Genomic DNA, 17780 nt, shown 5'->3' with positions numbered 1-17780 from the left:
TTAGTCTGTTTGCTTTTAAGTTTAGTGGTTTTGTATATAAACATGGATTTTGGTCAGTCTTCCCCCTTCTCCCCCCTGTCTTTCTCTGCTCTGTTCCTGTCTGCATGAAGTCCTTTACCACTGGGTGACACTGTTTGATAGGTCTTAACATTTGCAACAGTGAAGCCCTGAAGAAACTGTCCTCTGACTCTTTGGACTTGTGATTTTGAACCAAGGCTCAGTTTTCGTAACACCCACCATATTTTAATGTAGTTGAATTTGATTACACCAAACCTGCCCTGATTTTTAATTTAGTGGTCCAAACTGACTGGTCTAGAACACTGATGGTGGTGCACTGTAGCTGCAGGGAGTATAACTTGATCTTATTTGCTTTTCTCATCTTAAAATCTCTTCCAGTAGTGCATAATTTCAGAATCACATATGGATCATTGTTGACCCATGTGTAAATAAATGGCTAGTTACCCTCTGGGATTAATCTAGTTGCAAACTGTGCTGTGGAGTACATTTCCAAAGAGGCATAATTTCAGTGATCTTCTCCTGAAAGTCATGTTTACTGTGGTGTAATAATTGCCTGCATGGTGTGTTGGTGAAAGCCAGATGCATATTCAGTTGCATGCCTTTGCTAGTCGTGATTTATTCCTTTAAAACAAATGGCATTAGATGAGATGGAGGGGAGGTCACGTGCACGACATGCTGCTGTTTTGCAGGAAGAAAGCAATATAGTTACTAAGGGTCTTTTTGATGAGAGGTGTCCAAAACACTGGGTCGTATTGCCATCAGAATGGCTTTCCGCATCCACAACTCTGTCTAGGGATTTCAGTAATCACAGGAACCTGAGCAAAATGAATATGGAGAATATAAAGGCCTTAATAAACATGCAGGACTTCTTGGGAAGAGAAGTGATGTAAGATGCATAGTCTGCTTTATTTGCTGTTGGTCTCAGATGGAACCGTGGTGTTACAGTGCATTAAGGACAGACTGGGATTTAGGGAAGATGGGCACTGTTCACAGTGCACTAGTCTTCATCCTGTGCCTTTCTGTCTTTCCCACTGCCTGTATTAAAAATTAGAAGCTAAGTAGTTTCTTGCAGGGAAAGTCTATATCCGTGTTTTGCCCGTGTCTGGCAAAAAGGGGATCTAGTATCTGCCTCGGGTGATGAACGAAGGTCTCCATCTCCTCTCCCAGTGCCCTTACAGCCCGCCTTGCTTGGAGACCTCCTGTTGCAATAGGAGGGGAGAGGCACTTGCTTTCTCTCATCTTCTACCTCTAAACAGCATTGATACCTCTTCAGAATTTTAAGTGAGCAAAGAAAAAAGAAATGCAACTATTTAGAGCTGGTACTTCCAGCTGGTTTCAGAGCTGGTGGCAGAGAGCTTCATCACAGATCTTGCAGCCTGAGGGACATTTCTTTTGGATTAATACAAATTCCTGTTCAGTGGGCCTGGTGATTTTAATGGAAGGTGAGGCTATTCTTACAGCCATTTGTGTCTTTCTGCATCTCTTTTCCAAGTAGACTGTCCTTACCAGCATTGCTCTTTAGCCTTCAGCCTCTGGGGGGGATCTAGGCTCTTCCCTTAGCACCCAAGACTTGACTGAACTTCAAAGCACAGGAACAGAGACTGCCTGGTGGTGGCTAGGTTGAACGAGAGCCATAAGCAGCTCTTCGCATTTGCTAGAACTGTAACAGTGTGGAGCACTGCCCCAAATTTTGCACTCTGTCTCCCTTTAGGTGTCAGTGCCAATGCAAACATCTTTAAAATGACCCTCTTTCTCCTGTTTTCTCATCTACTGCATGTTTTATTTGTGCTTTGTTGACATTACACTCTTAGCAGTACTTAAGGGAAGACAATGAGCATTAACTGGATTTCCTTGAGATTTGCAGCAGTTTGGTTCATTTTAATATCCTCTGAAGTGACCATAGGAACAGCTTTGGTAGCCAGCAAGCTCTGCATCTTTCCATATCCTTGACGTCACTGAGATTGCTTTGGATTGCCCTGATAAGTGAGTGGTTCCTGAGAGAAGTCTACATGGTCTGTCAGTCTTGTTGGCAGCCATGGAACTAGTGAAGCCATTAACTGATGATACCCAGTGTAAGGCAGGTGCTGTGAGTTAAACTGTCCTGGCATAGTATGGACAGAACTTTTTCAGTCTTCCTACTTAATTTTGTCTGCTGGGATCTGAAGATTTTGATGTGCACGACAGGAAGCAACGAGATGGGCCTTCAGAAGCTTGTGGTGGTTCTTAAGATGCTCTTCTCTTTTATGTGCATGAGCTGGGGTACACAGGGATGAAAAAACCTGCAAGGCTGGAGCCATAAATGAAAGCCAGATGCTTGCCAAAGGCTGTAAAAGTCTTCATTTTGTTTGAAGAGTAGTAGTGTAGTAAGTAATCTGGTATCAGGGTGATATTTGATGACTGATCCCTATAGCACAGTAGGTACATGCTGCCCTAAACATGTTTGAGGTAGGTGAAGACATTCTTCTGATCTAGAAGCAAAACTCTTGTAGCTGGGAAGTGCAACCTTTTTGAACAAAGCGTGAGGGGCTGAGAGGAATTGCAGCCACAAGGACTTCTCTGGTCCTTCCCTCTTCTGCAGATAGGCTGTGTTTTGCCATGATCCAAACCCCATCAGCCCTTTCAGCCCTGAAGGATGTGTGAATAAGAGCCAGACTCCTTGGATGGTGGCTGGCTTGAGCATCTTGGCTGGAAAGAGTTTTGTATTCAGTTTTCAGCAGCTCTTACTTTGAATTAAAGGGTAAACTGTGGGAAGTTATTAATGATATCTGTAATCAAGGATTAATCAAGTTAATCTCTCTAGTCAAGTGCCTCAGTGCACTGAGAGCATGTAGATAAAAATGATAGCAGTGGTGAGCCTTCATGTGCAGGCAGTGCTGAGATGGTGCCTGGAAAGCACACTGCATTTAAGTAGCTCTTTTGCTTTCCACCCGAGCTGGCCGATGCAAGGTGGTGCTGGTCATGAACATCTGAGCAGAGACAGGCTGAAGAATTTTTATTCCAATTCCTCTCAAAATCAGAAGCGGGAGAGTAAAACCGTATTTCTTCTGCAAGAATGCCTTTGGGTTACTTGTAACAAACCACAAGTCTATGTGGTAGTTTAAAGAGCTAAAAATGTAAGTCTTAAAAAATAGCATTTGATGGTTTACAACAAAGCTCAGAACAGATGTTGAAGCTTTTTTGCAAATAAAATCTTCTCCAGGAAGCATTCAGTGTTGGAGCTCATGCTTCTGTGGAAGACATTAATTCAAAAATTTATTAAGGCAAAAAGGACATAATGTGAATCTAGCCTTAATGTAGCATTTGGATCCTGGACTAGTCTATTATTTTGACATTCATCGGTATTTTTAGGCATTTATTTGTCTGCTTTTTAAGGGGCCTCAACTCTACCTCTGCTTTCACAGCTGGAAATTACTGCAGGAATAATTTGAAAGGTGAAAATGCCATATATATGTACAACAATATAAATATATGATGCCTCACAGGAATTTTTACATTCAGATTCCATATGTAGAGAGTGATTTCTGGTATGAGGAATACCAGATAGAAAATAAATGCAGTTCGCTAAATGCTATATATAAACACGAGGGTTTTTCTGGCATGAACTTCCCCCTCTCGCTGATGCCATGGGAGCCCTGTTGTAGAAAAAGCTCTGGCAGCTGCTGAATCCGTAACCTGGTGGTGTTAAGGAGATCTACTTTGAATCTGTTAAAAACACTAGTGGCTGGCTGTAGCTCTCTGTGTGTGTGTTTCCAGTGTTACTACCATTAAGGGACTTTTGCTGAAAAAAACCCTTCTATAGATAGAATAAGACGTAAGTAACATTGGAAGCAAACATGTCTCTTGGATATGTTCCCCCAAATGTAACTTGCACGCTTCTGGCATGCCTCACTTTAGTTGTATCTATTCAGAATGATCTACTCGAAGGGTCTCTTCCATTCTCCCTGAATTTAGTTGCACTCTAAGGAAAATAAATCAAAGAATTGCAAGTATGTGACCACTTGGTCTTGGCTCTCCAAGATGGGTACTGGCTTGGTACTTCATGATTGCTCTAAGAGCATCCTTGTATCTGAAAACATTAAACTTCTGTCTGGGGGAATACTTGAAGTTATTTTTATACAGAGGCATTTTCTTTGTCTAGTGGGATATTGAAATTGCTTTGCAGTTCTGTTTGAGGAGTTAAAATTCCTCTTCCATGCAGGATCCCCAATTTATTCTTTCTTGGTGAAAATCCACGTGTACATAAGAAGCCATGGACAAGGTCTTACTCAGGCAGGACGAGATACGGTAGATAAATGCTTTTGTGCTGCTTGTGCAGCAACAGCTAATTCAGCAAATGCACTGGGGAAGCACCTGCCAAATCAGCGGCTGTATTAAACTTGAGCCAAGCTCAGCTAAAACATCCTCTGAATCCAAATCTCTTTCCTTTGTTTTGGAGAAAGGTAATGGGGAAACACAGAAATAGATTGTGTATTCTGAATTGATCATGTAGGAGCAGATGGTTAAAAGAAGACTCTTGGATGCTCTTAAGGCAGCATATTCCTGCTAAGTGATTATTTGGATTATTCATGTCCCACTGTTGCACCTAGTGATGATCTGAAAGCAGCTTTATGGGTTGTGACTTTTATGGTGATGAGCACTAGAGACTCGTGGAATTAATATTTTTTTAATTGTTATTGCTTGAACATTGATTAAACTTTGTTTAAGGACTTTTAAGGGATTCTGTTATTAAGCTTGACTGGTTTATTGGTGTGAGCCTGCATCTCAGAAGGAAACTCTGGGGCTACACTGCCTGCTCTGTTCCCGTCTGCCGTTGATGTGGTGAATCCTTTTTGCCTTAGTTTCCTTTTTATGCAAAACTTCCCCGTGCTTTTGTAAATGTTTGCTTTGAAAGGGTACAGGTAGAAATCACACTATCTTAATTGTATTGCTTGCATGTAGTATTACACTGTGACTCTGCAGGACTGGGTTGGTGGCCACTGGCCAGACTGAGGTTTGCAAAGAGTGTGAGAGGATTCGCTGAGTGGGAACTGGGTGCCCTGTTTCCCTGGCTCTGTTTGGAAATCCTAGCTGGAATCATTTGCAGCTTAATCACACGTGGAAAGCGTCTTCAGTTCCCAAGGGAGTTTTATTTATTCAAGTTTGCTGCTAGTAGAGTTCATGTTACATTAGGAAACCACGATTCCTGACCTCTGAGTTTTATAAATACGTGTTTCTAAAAATAGAGATGGGACAGAAGAAAGAAAAATAAATAGACTTCATTTTAAGGGCTTGCTAAAAGCAAATCAGTGTGCTGCAAAATATTACATCAAGCTTTCTGAGAAATCATTGAGTCAAATTGTTTTTCAGGAGCTTGTGCTAAAAGAATAGTACATTGTTTATGGCAGTTGTAGGGTAATTCTGTGTTTTTCATCTTCACCTAAGCAAATAGAAAATGTCTTGACGAACCAGCAGGTTATTTTTGGATTTACTTTAACAGGGAGCTGTCAATGATAAATGCCTTCTAGAAGACTTGCCGTCCCATCAATGTGATGGAACTGATAAAGGACTAGAGAAAACCAAGTATTTACAGAGCAGGCTTATTTTGGGTGGAGGTTGGATGTGTAACATATGAGTTGTTTTAGTTGTGATAAGCCTGATGTGAACACTGAGGAAGTATGAATCGTTGTGTCCTTATTTAAAAATAAAGAACTGTAGCTAGTTTATTCATTGTCTATGGTAAAGAGAATAGACTTCCACGCACTTTTTATTAATGGCGTGTTGCTGTGTGGTATGTGTTGAGAAGTATGCAGTGGTTCAGGATTTTGAGGGTTTGGAGGTTTTTTATGTGGATGCAATTAAACAGTGAGGGATTTGAGATACGAGTTCAGCAAAGGGCCACGGAGATGGGCAGGGGGCCAGGGCACAGGCGCTGTGGCAGAAGCTGAGGGACTGGAGCTGGCTCAGCCCAGGGCAGAGGCAGGGTTGGGGGGACCTAACTGCAGCCCACTGTGCCTGGGCAAGAGGATGGAGCCAGGCTTTTCACGGTGGTGCATGGCTGGAGGGTGAGGGGCAATGGGCATGAGTTGAAACAAGAGATTCATATGGGTGTAAGGAAAAACTTCACCACAAAGGTAGGTGAGCGGGGTTGCCCACAGAGGCTGTGCAAGCTTGGAGGACTTCAGGACCTTACTGGTAAAGTCCTGAGCAACCCGGTCTGATCTCGTAGCTGTTTCTGCTCTCAGCTGGAGGTTGGATTAGAAATCTTCCAAGTTTCTTCTGACCTCAATTTTCCAATGATGCTGTATATTTGGCACCTGTGGTGATAGCTGGTTGCTTGATTGAAGCAAGGAGGACTCTGAAGGGGCGATGGGAGAAGTATTTTTATTGCACAGTCAGTGTCAGTAAGAGGTTTATGTCATGTACAGCAATATACTTACACTGTTTTGAACTGTGGCAATTTTTATATTAGTTTCAGAGGTCCTTGTGATAACTAGCACCCCCACAGGGTTCAAAACCAGTACATATAAACTTGCCTTGAAAAACTATTGCAGGGGCCGCCCTGAGAGCAGCTCACACTGGTAATCTGTTTCTCATCAGATTTGCTCCATAGAAACTTGGTGTGTGAGGTGCAGCACCAGTAAAGCAACATTCACATCATTCAAACAAAGAAGCTGAAAGGGCCATTCTGGGTTCGTTGGACACATTCAAATCCAGAGTGGCTTCCCTGCATCTGCGGAAAACTTTGTCCTGTTATTTGGCTGCTTCCTCTGTAAGCGCACATGCAGCCCAGTCACGGCAGTGGTGGTACTGTGCAGTATTAATGTACTGAAGGATTAATGGAAATCTCCACTATATCAAGCAGATTTTGAATCAGATCTGAGCAACAATGTGAGATTCCTAATGAAAGAAAATAGTTTAGGGATTAAACTGAGACTGAATTTAGACAGGTTTTACAGCCTGTGGAGTAAGAGAGGGAGGGAAGAGCTGGTAACAATGGGATCTAAATTAAAGCACATATTCAGCTTTTACTGGAAAATACATGGCAAATCCCAGTGATTCTCTGTCTCGTAGCCCTGTACTATACAGTGTGCAGCATTCAGCTGTTCTGCCAGTCAGGCTCATGGAAGTCTCTCGCTTTTTCTTTCACGTCTCATTGATTTGTCTGTGTAAACCCACATGCTGTGAGATTTTTTTGGGGGGGCGTCTGTTTGAGGGGCCAGTGTTTCATCAAATTGATAATTGCAGATTCTGTGTGCAGGTTTTCACAACAGCGAATGGAGGCAGAATTGCTCTGAATGTGCTTTGTTTTGGATGCTGAACTCTTTGTGACTGAGGCTTTTTAATGGAAAGGGGTATGAATAGTCACATATAAATTAGTTGAAAACTATAGTTTACTTGTCAGCTGTTGATTAAAAGTGTTGTCATTTGGTGTATAGGTTAGTTTTCTATAGCAGGATAGGAAAACGCCACATTTCCAGATGATACAAAGATTTCTGTGCATTTTCACTGGGTGAAACAAGGAGTTTAAGAAACAACCATACCCAAGTGTTTCTCCTCTACCTTTCCGCTCAGAAATCTGACCCTCATCCCAGCAGCTGCAGATCTGGCGATTTCCACATGGAAGCTTTTGCTTGGTACCGTACAGGGCTTATCCACAGAAGGCATTTTCCCCATAGCTGACATGATACTGATGGCAGAAAATGAGAAATCGGTGTGGGTTTGGTGCACTTTCATCCTATTTAATATAGTCAGTATTTAAAATATCTTTAGGGTCTCAGTATTGCTGATCTAAAAAATGCTTCATCTGAGTAAGCTCATTAAAATCAGTAGGGTTCTTCATGCACTTAACCTAAATTATTTGTCTAGTTGTTCTTAAAACAGGGGAATCTGTGTCTCCAAGTCCATAGGTGAAGACAGTTGGAGATGATGTTGTTGTGAAATTGCCCTCTATTTAAAAAGATGCTATGTCTGTTTGCTCTGCGAGCCTTTGTTTGCTACAGACAAAATTAATCTAGGAAAAGCATAACTGTTACCAATGTAATATGCTGCCTTTATGTTTTAATACATATTTAACAGGTCTTTCAATGTAGATTTATGGCAGTTTTCGGACTGTTTTACAGATACTGTGAACAAAGACACTGAACCCAAAGATCCATATCCTATTCCAAGAAAGATTATGGCTGAACCAGACTACATAGATGATGACAATCCTGAATTAATTAGACCTCAGAAATTAATTAATCCTGTGAAGTCATCCCGGAATCATCAAGATCTCCATAGAGAGCTGCTTATGAATCAGAAAAGGTAAGTCTAAAAATCGCTTGTGCCACCCTCCCACCCCAAACACACAGCTTGAGTTTTAGTTTCATCAAAATGACATTTTATCCAAAACCCTGTAGATACTTTGTGTTGATTCAGAGCTTGTAGATGAAAAGACTGATGCTTAACTGTGGCATTTATTTCTATTTGAATTTCAGTTGCTCTGCAAAAACTTCCTGAAAAAGGCTTCTCATTTTGTTTTTGTGAATACTCGCAAAGTTCAGTTCAGTTCTCCCTTGTCACATTTCATATTGGTTACCTGACACTGTAGTTTGTCTTGAACTCTGAACTTTATCAAGTATTTGAAAAATTTTTACTATTACCAGCAGGACCATAAAATCAGTGGGTTTTCACCGTTGCCAGTGCACTGAGTTTATGAGACACTTTTAAATCAAAGAAATCATATATTTTATTTCGTGTGAAACAGTTCTTTACTCACTTGATCTTTTTTGCAATACAGTGTGATAGTCTGATGTCTGCTCTGCTGCTGCACAAGTGTGTCTTTGTATGTTATGCAAATGCTGCTTCCTCCATTCTGGGACGGGATGCACAGCTGTTACTCTATATATTGCTTTTAAAGATGTAAATAACCTGAACTTTGTATCATGAACTTCAGAGATACAAGCAGTTGGCCCAGAAATAGCTGAAGTTCTGTTATAAAATCTCTTCAGCAAGGGAGGACTCATTTAGAGATCATGTTAAGAAAATAACCGCCAGATCACACAGTGGAAAAAGAGCCACCAAGCCTGTGAATGCTTCTCCCTTTAAACAGACAGTAACTGTGATATAAATTAGTGATTTGGTGTGTTGAAGCCACCCAAAATCGACTTCCCAAAGACAAAGATGTGGGCATCCACAAAACACAAGAGGAAGAGCAGTATTTCAGAGTGCATTTGAGAATAAAGTTGCTGGTAGCAGCCATTCAGACTTTCTGAGACCAAGGACCTTGATAAAGGAGAGGAGGAAACTATTGCTCTGACTACTCCAGCACAACTGGATTTGTCTGTTTGGCAGGAGGAGTCACATTATGAAAGTTCCTCTCTTTTCCCACCCTTCCCACCCCCACCCTGGCAGGGTAGTATTTTGAGGGGGGAGGGGGTCTTTTTTATGTGTGATAGCAAAATCCTCACAAATGCTAGGCTTAGGTACTTAATGCTAAATGAATTGCATGCACAATACAGCATTTCTTTAGTGAAGAAGTAGAAATGTTTTACAGAATGCCAACTGAATTGGAAGAAACTGGCCTAAATAGGTGTTTGTCCTATTTTTCGTTAATGGGATTAAACATCAAAGTCAGAGGAAGTGTATAGTCATTAAAAGAAAGATAGATGAAGTTTCCCAACTTAGGATCTTATTCTAAAGGATGTGGAGGCTGCAGTAAATTAAGGCTTTTTTTTTTTTTTTCTTTTAAGTTTATGAAAGCATAAAGAACTTTTAAATAGTATGTTCTTTTCTTCTAGTAGAATATCCTGTTACACAGAGGAGTTCTGCAGCCCTCGGTACCCACTCTTCTCTTCCAGTGATTTTGATTAGCTGCAGCTGTAAATTTTAAATCCTTATTTATTGGTGCAGAAATGAAATACTTGGAGAGTTTTTACCAGCAGAAAAACTGGTATTTTTGAGAAGAGGGTTATTTTTCTGTGCTTTGTGTCACTTTGCTAGCTCTGATATAAGGCTTTTCAGTAATGTAAATATTAGGCTTGTGTTCTATTTTGTTATGGAAAACTGTCATGTGTATGGAGGACTGCTCTTATAGAAGTCAGCTTAACACACACCTTATTTTATTGTGAAGACTTAGTGTAGGCACCAACAGCTTCACTTTTTGACCAGTCAGCTCTGAACAGCCATTTCTGGATCTTAGAAGGTGTTAGCCAGTGCTGGTTCAATCCCTGTCCATGCCTACTGTGAGCAGCATCTGTAGGTTCTTACACTGATGTAGTTGTTTACTTGGAGAAATGGTAGTTGTTTTGGGCAAACAAAGATCCAGGTAGTGGTACCTCAAGGCACTGGTCACTTACCTTAAACCATTTTTACTTATTTAGGGGTAAACCTCAGCTCTACAGGGTATTAATCCTGTCCCTTCCAGAGGTTTTAACCCTATCAGCTCTAACTTGTGTTATAGCATGCTTTGCTTACTCTAGATCAAAGCTTTAGGATTTTTTTTATTTAACAAGAACAATCACTAAGAGGTGATACAAGACTTCCAGTTAATCCAGCAGCTGTCTGTTTGTTGCTTTTCCTTTTTGCATATGAGAGTGGAAATAGGATTGACATTACAGTGGTTCTGTTACAGGTCTGACTACCAGCCCCTCTTCATTAGATCCAGTAGTGGTAGTAGTAATAAAAAAATCACTCCAGCTTTTCTGTGCCTCACTTAATCTTTATGTGTTAAAATGTAATTAAAATAACATGAAACATAAAATACGAACACAGTCTTGTAGCTTCTGTGGCATTCAGGCCATGAGATCTATTATGAGAAATAGGGAACGGCATTTGGCGTTGCTAAATATTTGATTTTGCTGTCAGGGTATGTACAGGGATAGTGTGTTGCATAATACATGGAGTCATTCATAGATGTCACCGTAAAATGGCATTTTAATGTATTATTGGACATGCTATCAGATATGCGTATTACGGAAGAAGTAGGCAATCAGATAGGTAGCAAGTAGGGGAGGGTAAAGATAGGCTTTCTGAAAGCTTATTCAGATTATTGAATTTCTTAAAGTTGAAATAAAAAAACAGCTGATGTTAAACTTAGTGCCGGATGTTTTCATGTAGTAGTCTTCCCAGGGAAGGTGACACTAACAAAGGCAAATTTCAGATCTTCCTGCTCTGACTTAAGTGATGCTAATATCTGAATAACAGGGAGAGCTTTGAATCTTACAACAAATTTTGAAAACATCATAGCATAACAGAGATAAAAGAAATAGCTGAAGTCACAAAACTAAGTAGGAGTGAGTGTGTATCTGTGTGTGTGCGCCTGTATAGAGCCATGCATCTTCCCAGAGAGTAAGCTTTCTCATTTTAGAGTGGTTGGCTTGGAAAGCAGTTTGTGCTGAACAGACTCGAAACATTCTGTTGGTGTAACGCCTAAAGTCTTGTGAGAGGGAGAATCCTCCCTTTGCCTGGATTCCAAGGTGACTGCAACTTTTTTATTCCTGATTTTTGTTGTCTTAGCCTCTTTGTGATTTTGAGTGATGCCTGGGACCTCTCACTGGAAATAGTTTTGCAGCCAGGCATGGGAAAAGCTCTCATATTCTCAAGGAAGGACAAGAACGCATGATTTCCAGGAGTGTGACAAAATCCAGAAAGAGACCACTTTTAGGTCTGTCCATGCAAGCTTCTATGGGCATAATACCCTGCATAGGAGTGTTTGAACACAATCTGTCCAAGTTACCGGCCAGCAAGGGAAGAGTCTTTGTCCAAAATTTGTTTCTAGCTCTGCTAGAGTCTTGGTTTGTGATGTTTTTTTAAATCCGCTCTTCTGGAATTGAGAGAATAGAGGGAAGAGTAAAGGTGGAAGTCAAAACAGTGAATTATACAGGAGAAATACGAGCATGCACATTAAAGGGAGGTTTATTATCCTCAGTAATAATAGAGCTTAAATTCTAGTTTAGGTTTTGGCTTACAAACCAGGCAAATGTCTGCATTTTTTTTCCTTGTAATGAATTATTTCTGTTCCAATGTATCTAAATAGGCAACTACTTGATTTTAGAAAATCTGTCTACAATTCTGTGTCAATTTCTGCTAATTAAAACTGATCTCTTTCTTCCCTGTCCTGCTCCCCCTTGTGTGTCCCCCCCCCCATTTAATTTGAAGGGGTCTTGCACCTCAAAACAAACCTGAGCTACAGAAGGTGATGGAGAAAAGGAAACGAGATCAAGTTATTAAACAACAAAAAGAAGAGGAAGCACAAAAGAAGAAATCGGATCTGGAAATAGAGCTACTGAAACGGCAGCAGAAACTGGAGCAGGTGAGGTGGGGATAACACTACCTTTGCACATCTACATCTGAGCTATTCACCCGAGGCTCCCTTTGCAGACAGGAAAGAAGCAGCAGCTGAATTGTGGCACAGTTCCTCTGATCAAATGCAGATATCTTTTTTAGGATGAGTCAAACCACACTTGACAGTTACCTATTTGTTGTCGCTTAGTCTATAGGAACTGCGTATAGTGCCTGCCTTTGGCCAAATGAATCCTGCACCAGATGACAGGAATGTGTGTGGAGCACTAAACGTGTTTAACCATGGAAACTGTGATGAATTAGTCAACTTTTGTAGTCTTAACTATTAAGAGATGATCCACTAAGAATAGCTGTTAGGTTATAGTGAGTCAAAACTTGTAGATACTTAATGAATAAAAAAAAAAATAATCAATTGATTCTTTCTCCTGGGTTATGTAAGAAATTAGATGACTTTAAAAAGATCTTTCATAACTTTAAAATGTGTGAGCCCATTGAAATTTTCAAATGAAGGAAAAGGTCCTCAGGCCCCGAGTACGAGGATGATGTGGAACTGAAGTTCATTGTGGTGAACCTTACTGCTAGGCGCAGGGCCAACCAAACGTGTCAGTGCCTCTTAACACACTTCCTGTACCTGTGAGGAAGTATCTCTACAGTGAAACACCTCATCAAAACAAGTCACTGTGCATCAAGCATTACATTTATTTTTAAATAAATGCTTTAAAAGGTAACTCCTGTTTTTCTGAATGGAAATCAATTAAGCCAAATAATTACTTTATTGAAAATGAAGTGTGATTCAATCATTAGTTAGGCTTTGGGGATTCTGTTTTAGCTTTTGTGTTTTTTTTTAATTTGGCTTAGAAATATTTTTTGAGGGAGTAAGCTATTGTATTTTTAAGTGTATCATCCTGTCACTTTTCCTTTCTGATCTTAAGAGCCCAGCTTCAAATGGTTTGGATTGTGGGAAGATTTGGTTTGAAACTGAGCCATCCAAGGACGTATGTAGAATAAAAAATTCTGTTATAAGAGGAAAAGACTGCCCATTGCAAACAATGTTGTGACTTTGAAAACATCATAAGAATGGCATTAATTGACAACACGACTCATAGAGGAGCATTGTCATGATTTATGGCAACAAGGCACGTCCCTTGCCAGCGGGGGGACAGAGACAAAGGAGAGATTATTTAAGTGAGCAGTATGTTGTCCCCATTAATCAGGGAGGCCTTGGTCTATTAAAAAAACCAGCTCCTTTCAGGAGCTTTTGTTAGTTTTCTAAAGGGTTGTTTCTTCCTTTCTGCTGACTTATCTACCTTCACTGAGGATTGCTAAGCAATCCGTATTCTGTGCGATGTGTAAGCCATGTTCTGTATGGACACTGTATAGCCTTGCCTCATAATGCAGAGTGTCTAACATCACATGGTAATTGCGTGCCTGCATGGGCAGCAGCTCCAACTGGGTTAAAAATGTTAGTGAATAGGCTCTCAGAAATGAACAACTAAGGGCTAAGGAGGATTTTAATTTTTTTAATTGCTTTTTGTGGTAGACAAAACAGATACACCAAAAATGGTTCAAGTTAGGTAGAGAAAAACATACCTAGATACTCAGCAATAAATTCTACCAGCATGCCCAGTAGTGGCTGTTTGCATGTGTTCACCCACAAGGCGGATTTGTCTTTGTCCTGTTGTAAAAGCCAGAGGAGGGAATTATTATTGTTTTTTCGATGAAGATCAAGAATCTCTTAAAAAATGCTTCATCTTGTTCTCATGCCGGGGTTGCAGAGTTTTTGTCCATCTGGCAAAAGTGGACATCTGGAATGAACCAGAGCCAAGGATTTGAAAAGGTTGATCGTTCATGAGAACAGATGCTTCCAAAGAAATGCAGCTTTATCTTTTCCGTGAGAGAAAGAAAGGAAACAGTTTAAAGAGTTTTGCATGGCCAGTTATTGAAACCTTTAGGTGTTTGTCTTGTATTTCGATGATCTGGTTTTTTTATATATATATTATTTATTTATTTATTTTTTACATGTGAATCCTTTTTAAGCTGGAACTGGAGCAACAGAAGATACAGGAAGAGCAGGAAAATGCGCCTGAGTTTGTCAAAGTCAAGGGCAACTTGAGGAGGACGGTCCAGGAAGCCACAGAAGCGCCAGACTCCTAGAGCCAGCGCCTGCTAAGACTTCCAGCTTTCCTGCAGAGAGAGGCTTTTGCAGGTTGTCTCAGATTTGCCCCCCAAGAGGGGAAAATAACAGCATCCAGCTGACACTTACTGAAGATGAGATTTTTAATTCCTGGGATGTGTGGATTAAAAAAGACAGTACCATAAACAGATCGACTTGCCAAATGCAGTCCTGAGATCAGTGGATAAGGAGTCTGTCAGTTCGGTGTCATGGACCAGTCTGACGTGCTTACTCAGAGATTTGAACCAGGGATACTAGAGAAACTCCTTCAGTATTGCACTGCTTTATCTCTTGTGATCCTAGTTTAGTGGAGATACACAGATTGTATTTTGCTTTAAAACAGAACAAAAATCTTCCTGTGATATCTTACGAAGCTTTGCTGTGCAGGTAGATTTCCTCCATCTAGACCTACAGCCTGTGTAGATCCCACAATAATTTGTGTTTAATTGGATTTTTTATGAAATCTGGGAAGATACAAGGTATGTTGATCACTGCTGCCCATCCCCGCTGGGATAGGCAGGTGTGGGCAAGATGAGAATGCTTAAAATTCACCAGCAGTGAAAAGTTAAGCAGCCTTAAAGCCCATTTCTCCCTGTTTGGCATGTAGAATTTGGGCTGTGAAAGAGCAGGAATCTGATTAACCTCTCACCAGGGAGAATCCAGAGGCTAATTTATCTCTGTCTCTAAACTTACACCCTTTTGTACAAGCCTGTGCAGTGCTACATGTGAATTTACCTCTCGGTACAAAATGACCTGACTTCTACTTTTTGTGTTTTGAGATCCTGCTTACTTTGCTGTTGTGGCCTTTCTCCGCCAAGGACATGATGTTAATTAAGTACAGTGTTAATACATTACATGGTAGTGTTTAAACTCATTTGCTGGAACTGAAATCACGAATCTGATCTGCCATCAGTTCCCTCTCTTTGCTTGCAGGAACTTGTTGCACTTCCTGCAACAGAGCAGTGTTTAAGCCAGACCAAACTGATCATTGGAATCTACTGAAATGGATTTTTTTTCCCTAAAGTGAGGCATAAAATGAAATTCATTTTATCCCATCCTTCCTTTGGCCTCAAGAAAGGTGTGTGTTACCACTGAGTCTTAGGGTCCAATTACGTCACCTTCTGCCTTTCCACAAGTTGCCCCTGTGACTTGCCATTAAATAAAACATTTTGCTCAGCTTGCAGAGGGATGGCAGAATCTGATCCTTCATGCTTATGACTACTAGTTATCCAGAAAAGCCTGGAATGAGGAGGAGGGAACAGATTATCATGTAGGATTATAGAACTGGATTCTTACCTGGTGCAAATGGGTACAGATATCTTCTGAATCTGGGGATAAATCCTTATCTTGCTTGATTGGCACAGTCATAGCTCTCACTGAAGCTGTGTTCACCCATATCAGCTGAGGATCTAATCCTAGTCTTTGCCTTAGGATACTAACAAAATAATTTCTACTTTATAATTACATGGGACATAACTGTTTGAGAACATTTTTTATTAATATCAAGAGTGGCGTGTTTGTATTGTAAAGGTGGTGGAGGGTTTGTTGCTTTGTTTTTCAGTTCCTTTTGCCTTTCCTGTAAGTATTGAACATTTAAAATAGAATTTCAGCATAGCACTTGGAACAAAATGCTCACAATTAGAAATGTTTCCTAGATACAGGCTTCAATTTGTCAAGATCCAGGCATTTTTTATCAGGACATAATCAGATTGAGAGTAAATTGAATTGTGATAAGTGTATTGCCATTGATTTAGAGTTGCAGTGTGACTCATGTCTAGAAGATTGAAAGTGAAGATGGTCTACCAGACCATTCAGATTATGGACATATAAAAGACAAAGGCAAAACGTAAGACTCTTCCATGTATTTACTCAACAAAGGAACGCCCTGGCTGTTGCAGGTTCTTCCCTTCTTCCTTCCCTTCTCCTGGAAGGAGGGGATCTTCCTTTCTGGCAGCACATTATTCAAACGCTTGCACTGATTGGGTTTGTTTCATGTTGTTGAGACAGCACTATATATGAGCCTTCCCTGCCACACTCATGTTTTATCTTAGCTGCTCTCAGCCTACCAAACTTCATGCCTCTTGGTTTCCACTTCACAATTAACCTTCTGCTCAGTATGGAAGAATCTAGAAGTTGGTGGGGAAACCCTTCTCTGGCTGGAGCAGACCATTGCTTCTCAGCCATTTTCCCTTGGTGAACATGGCAATCCTACCGTGCATGTGCAGTGAAATGAAGTTGGTGTAATCCAAATGGCACCAGAGTCGGTGGGGATGAGGACCTCTCTTTGGCTTCAGTGAGTGTGTTGGATTGGGTGCCTCAAGGCTGAAGGCATTCTGCTTTCTCTCCATGTTAGCTTGTGATTCAGGGTAGAGTTTCTCTTTCTGAAACACAGGAGGCCAGAAAACTCCCTTGTACATACAGCGTGAAGTAGGTTTTTGTTTTCAGTTGGAATTAATTCTCTGTGTGAACAGAACATCAACGTGTGTGTTAGAACATCTTTGAATCCTGCTGATCCTTTAGTCTAGGAATCCCAGCCACCTTCTTGTCAATTGGACAGGCAAAAGCTTGTCTTTAAAGTCAGGATTGGGCTAGAATGGGCAACCCTTGAATGGGTGGTCAGCTAGTCACACCACAAGTGTCCTGTGCGGCTACGCAAGTAAGAAACTGCTTGCCAGTGAGCGTAAGCAATTCCTGATCTGCCCTTTAGCTATATGAGTTTTGAAGCAATCTGGCAAATACTTCAGTGATTTGAAAATAGCTCACTTACCACTTTGTACTTTTTTAAAACTCTTGCTTTTGATAGTATAGTAGTAAATTTTTTAGCATTTTTGTGGCTTTAACATTCTGTTAATATCTGCACTTGTTTGAGTGTACATATATAAATATATATAAATATAAAAAGGGAGCCTTAATGGATTTGTTTTCATAATTTAATATTTTTTGTATTTGCTCTTGTATAATTGTTTTTAACGAAAGGTATTACGAAAATGAGGGTGGAACACTTAGAACCAAAGTTATGCTTAATAAAATCTACTACATGCTTGGCATTTGCGATGGTGTCTGTCATGTCCTGCCAAAAACAAAACCTCAGGGACTGTGCTGAAATATCCAAGTTATTTAAAATTCTGCAGTGCAGGGGGAGGTATCAAGGTCATGATGACTTTTACTTCCTTAAAACTGCATCCCTTGTTTGTATATGCAAAATTATTGGCAAATCAGTTGGCAGAAAAAGCTTGTTGTGTCTCATAGTCTTATTATCTTTCAATTATTTTTGATGCAGAAAAATTTTGAAAAGATTATGTAGCTGTTCAGCTAGTTCAAGGTGAGG

The 17780-nt window shown here is 40.5% G+C and overlaps 1 protein-coding gene across 3 annotated transcripts in view; it reads left to right on the top strand.

Annotated features, from left to right (window-relative positions):
- Positions 1-17499, top strand: part of FAM107B (family with sequence similarity 107 member B) — a 62610-nt gene extending 45111 nt beyond the window's left edge. For all 3 annotated transcript variants that reach the window (XM_040595504.1, XM_040595503.1, XM_040595500.1), the window contains 3 exons: positions 8118-8301; positions 12136-12289; positions 14317-17499. In XM_040595504.1, the coding sequence (XP_040451438.1) occupies positions 8174-8301; positions 12136-12289; positions 14317-14433 (399 nt within the window). In that variant the 5' untranslated portion in view covers positions 8118-8173 and the 3' untranslated portion in view covers positions 14434-17499. The remainder of the gene's footprint in view (positions 1-8117; positions 8302-12135; positions 12290-14316) is intronic.
- The last annotated feature ends 281 nt before the right edge of the window (positions 17500-17780 follow it).

The sequence above is a fragment of the Falco naumanni genome, chromosome 5 (genome assembly GCF_017639655.2).
Source record: "Falco naumanni isolate bFalNau1 chromosome 5, bFalNau1.pat, whole genome shotgun sequence".
Taxonomy (NCBI): domain Eukaryota; kingdom Metazoa; phylum Chordata; class Aves; order Falconiformes; family Falconidae; genus Falco; species Falco naumanni.
The sequence above is the reverse complement of the archived record's forward strand: the minus strand, read 5'-3'. Positions and strand labels throughout refer to the sequence as shown.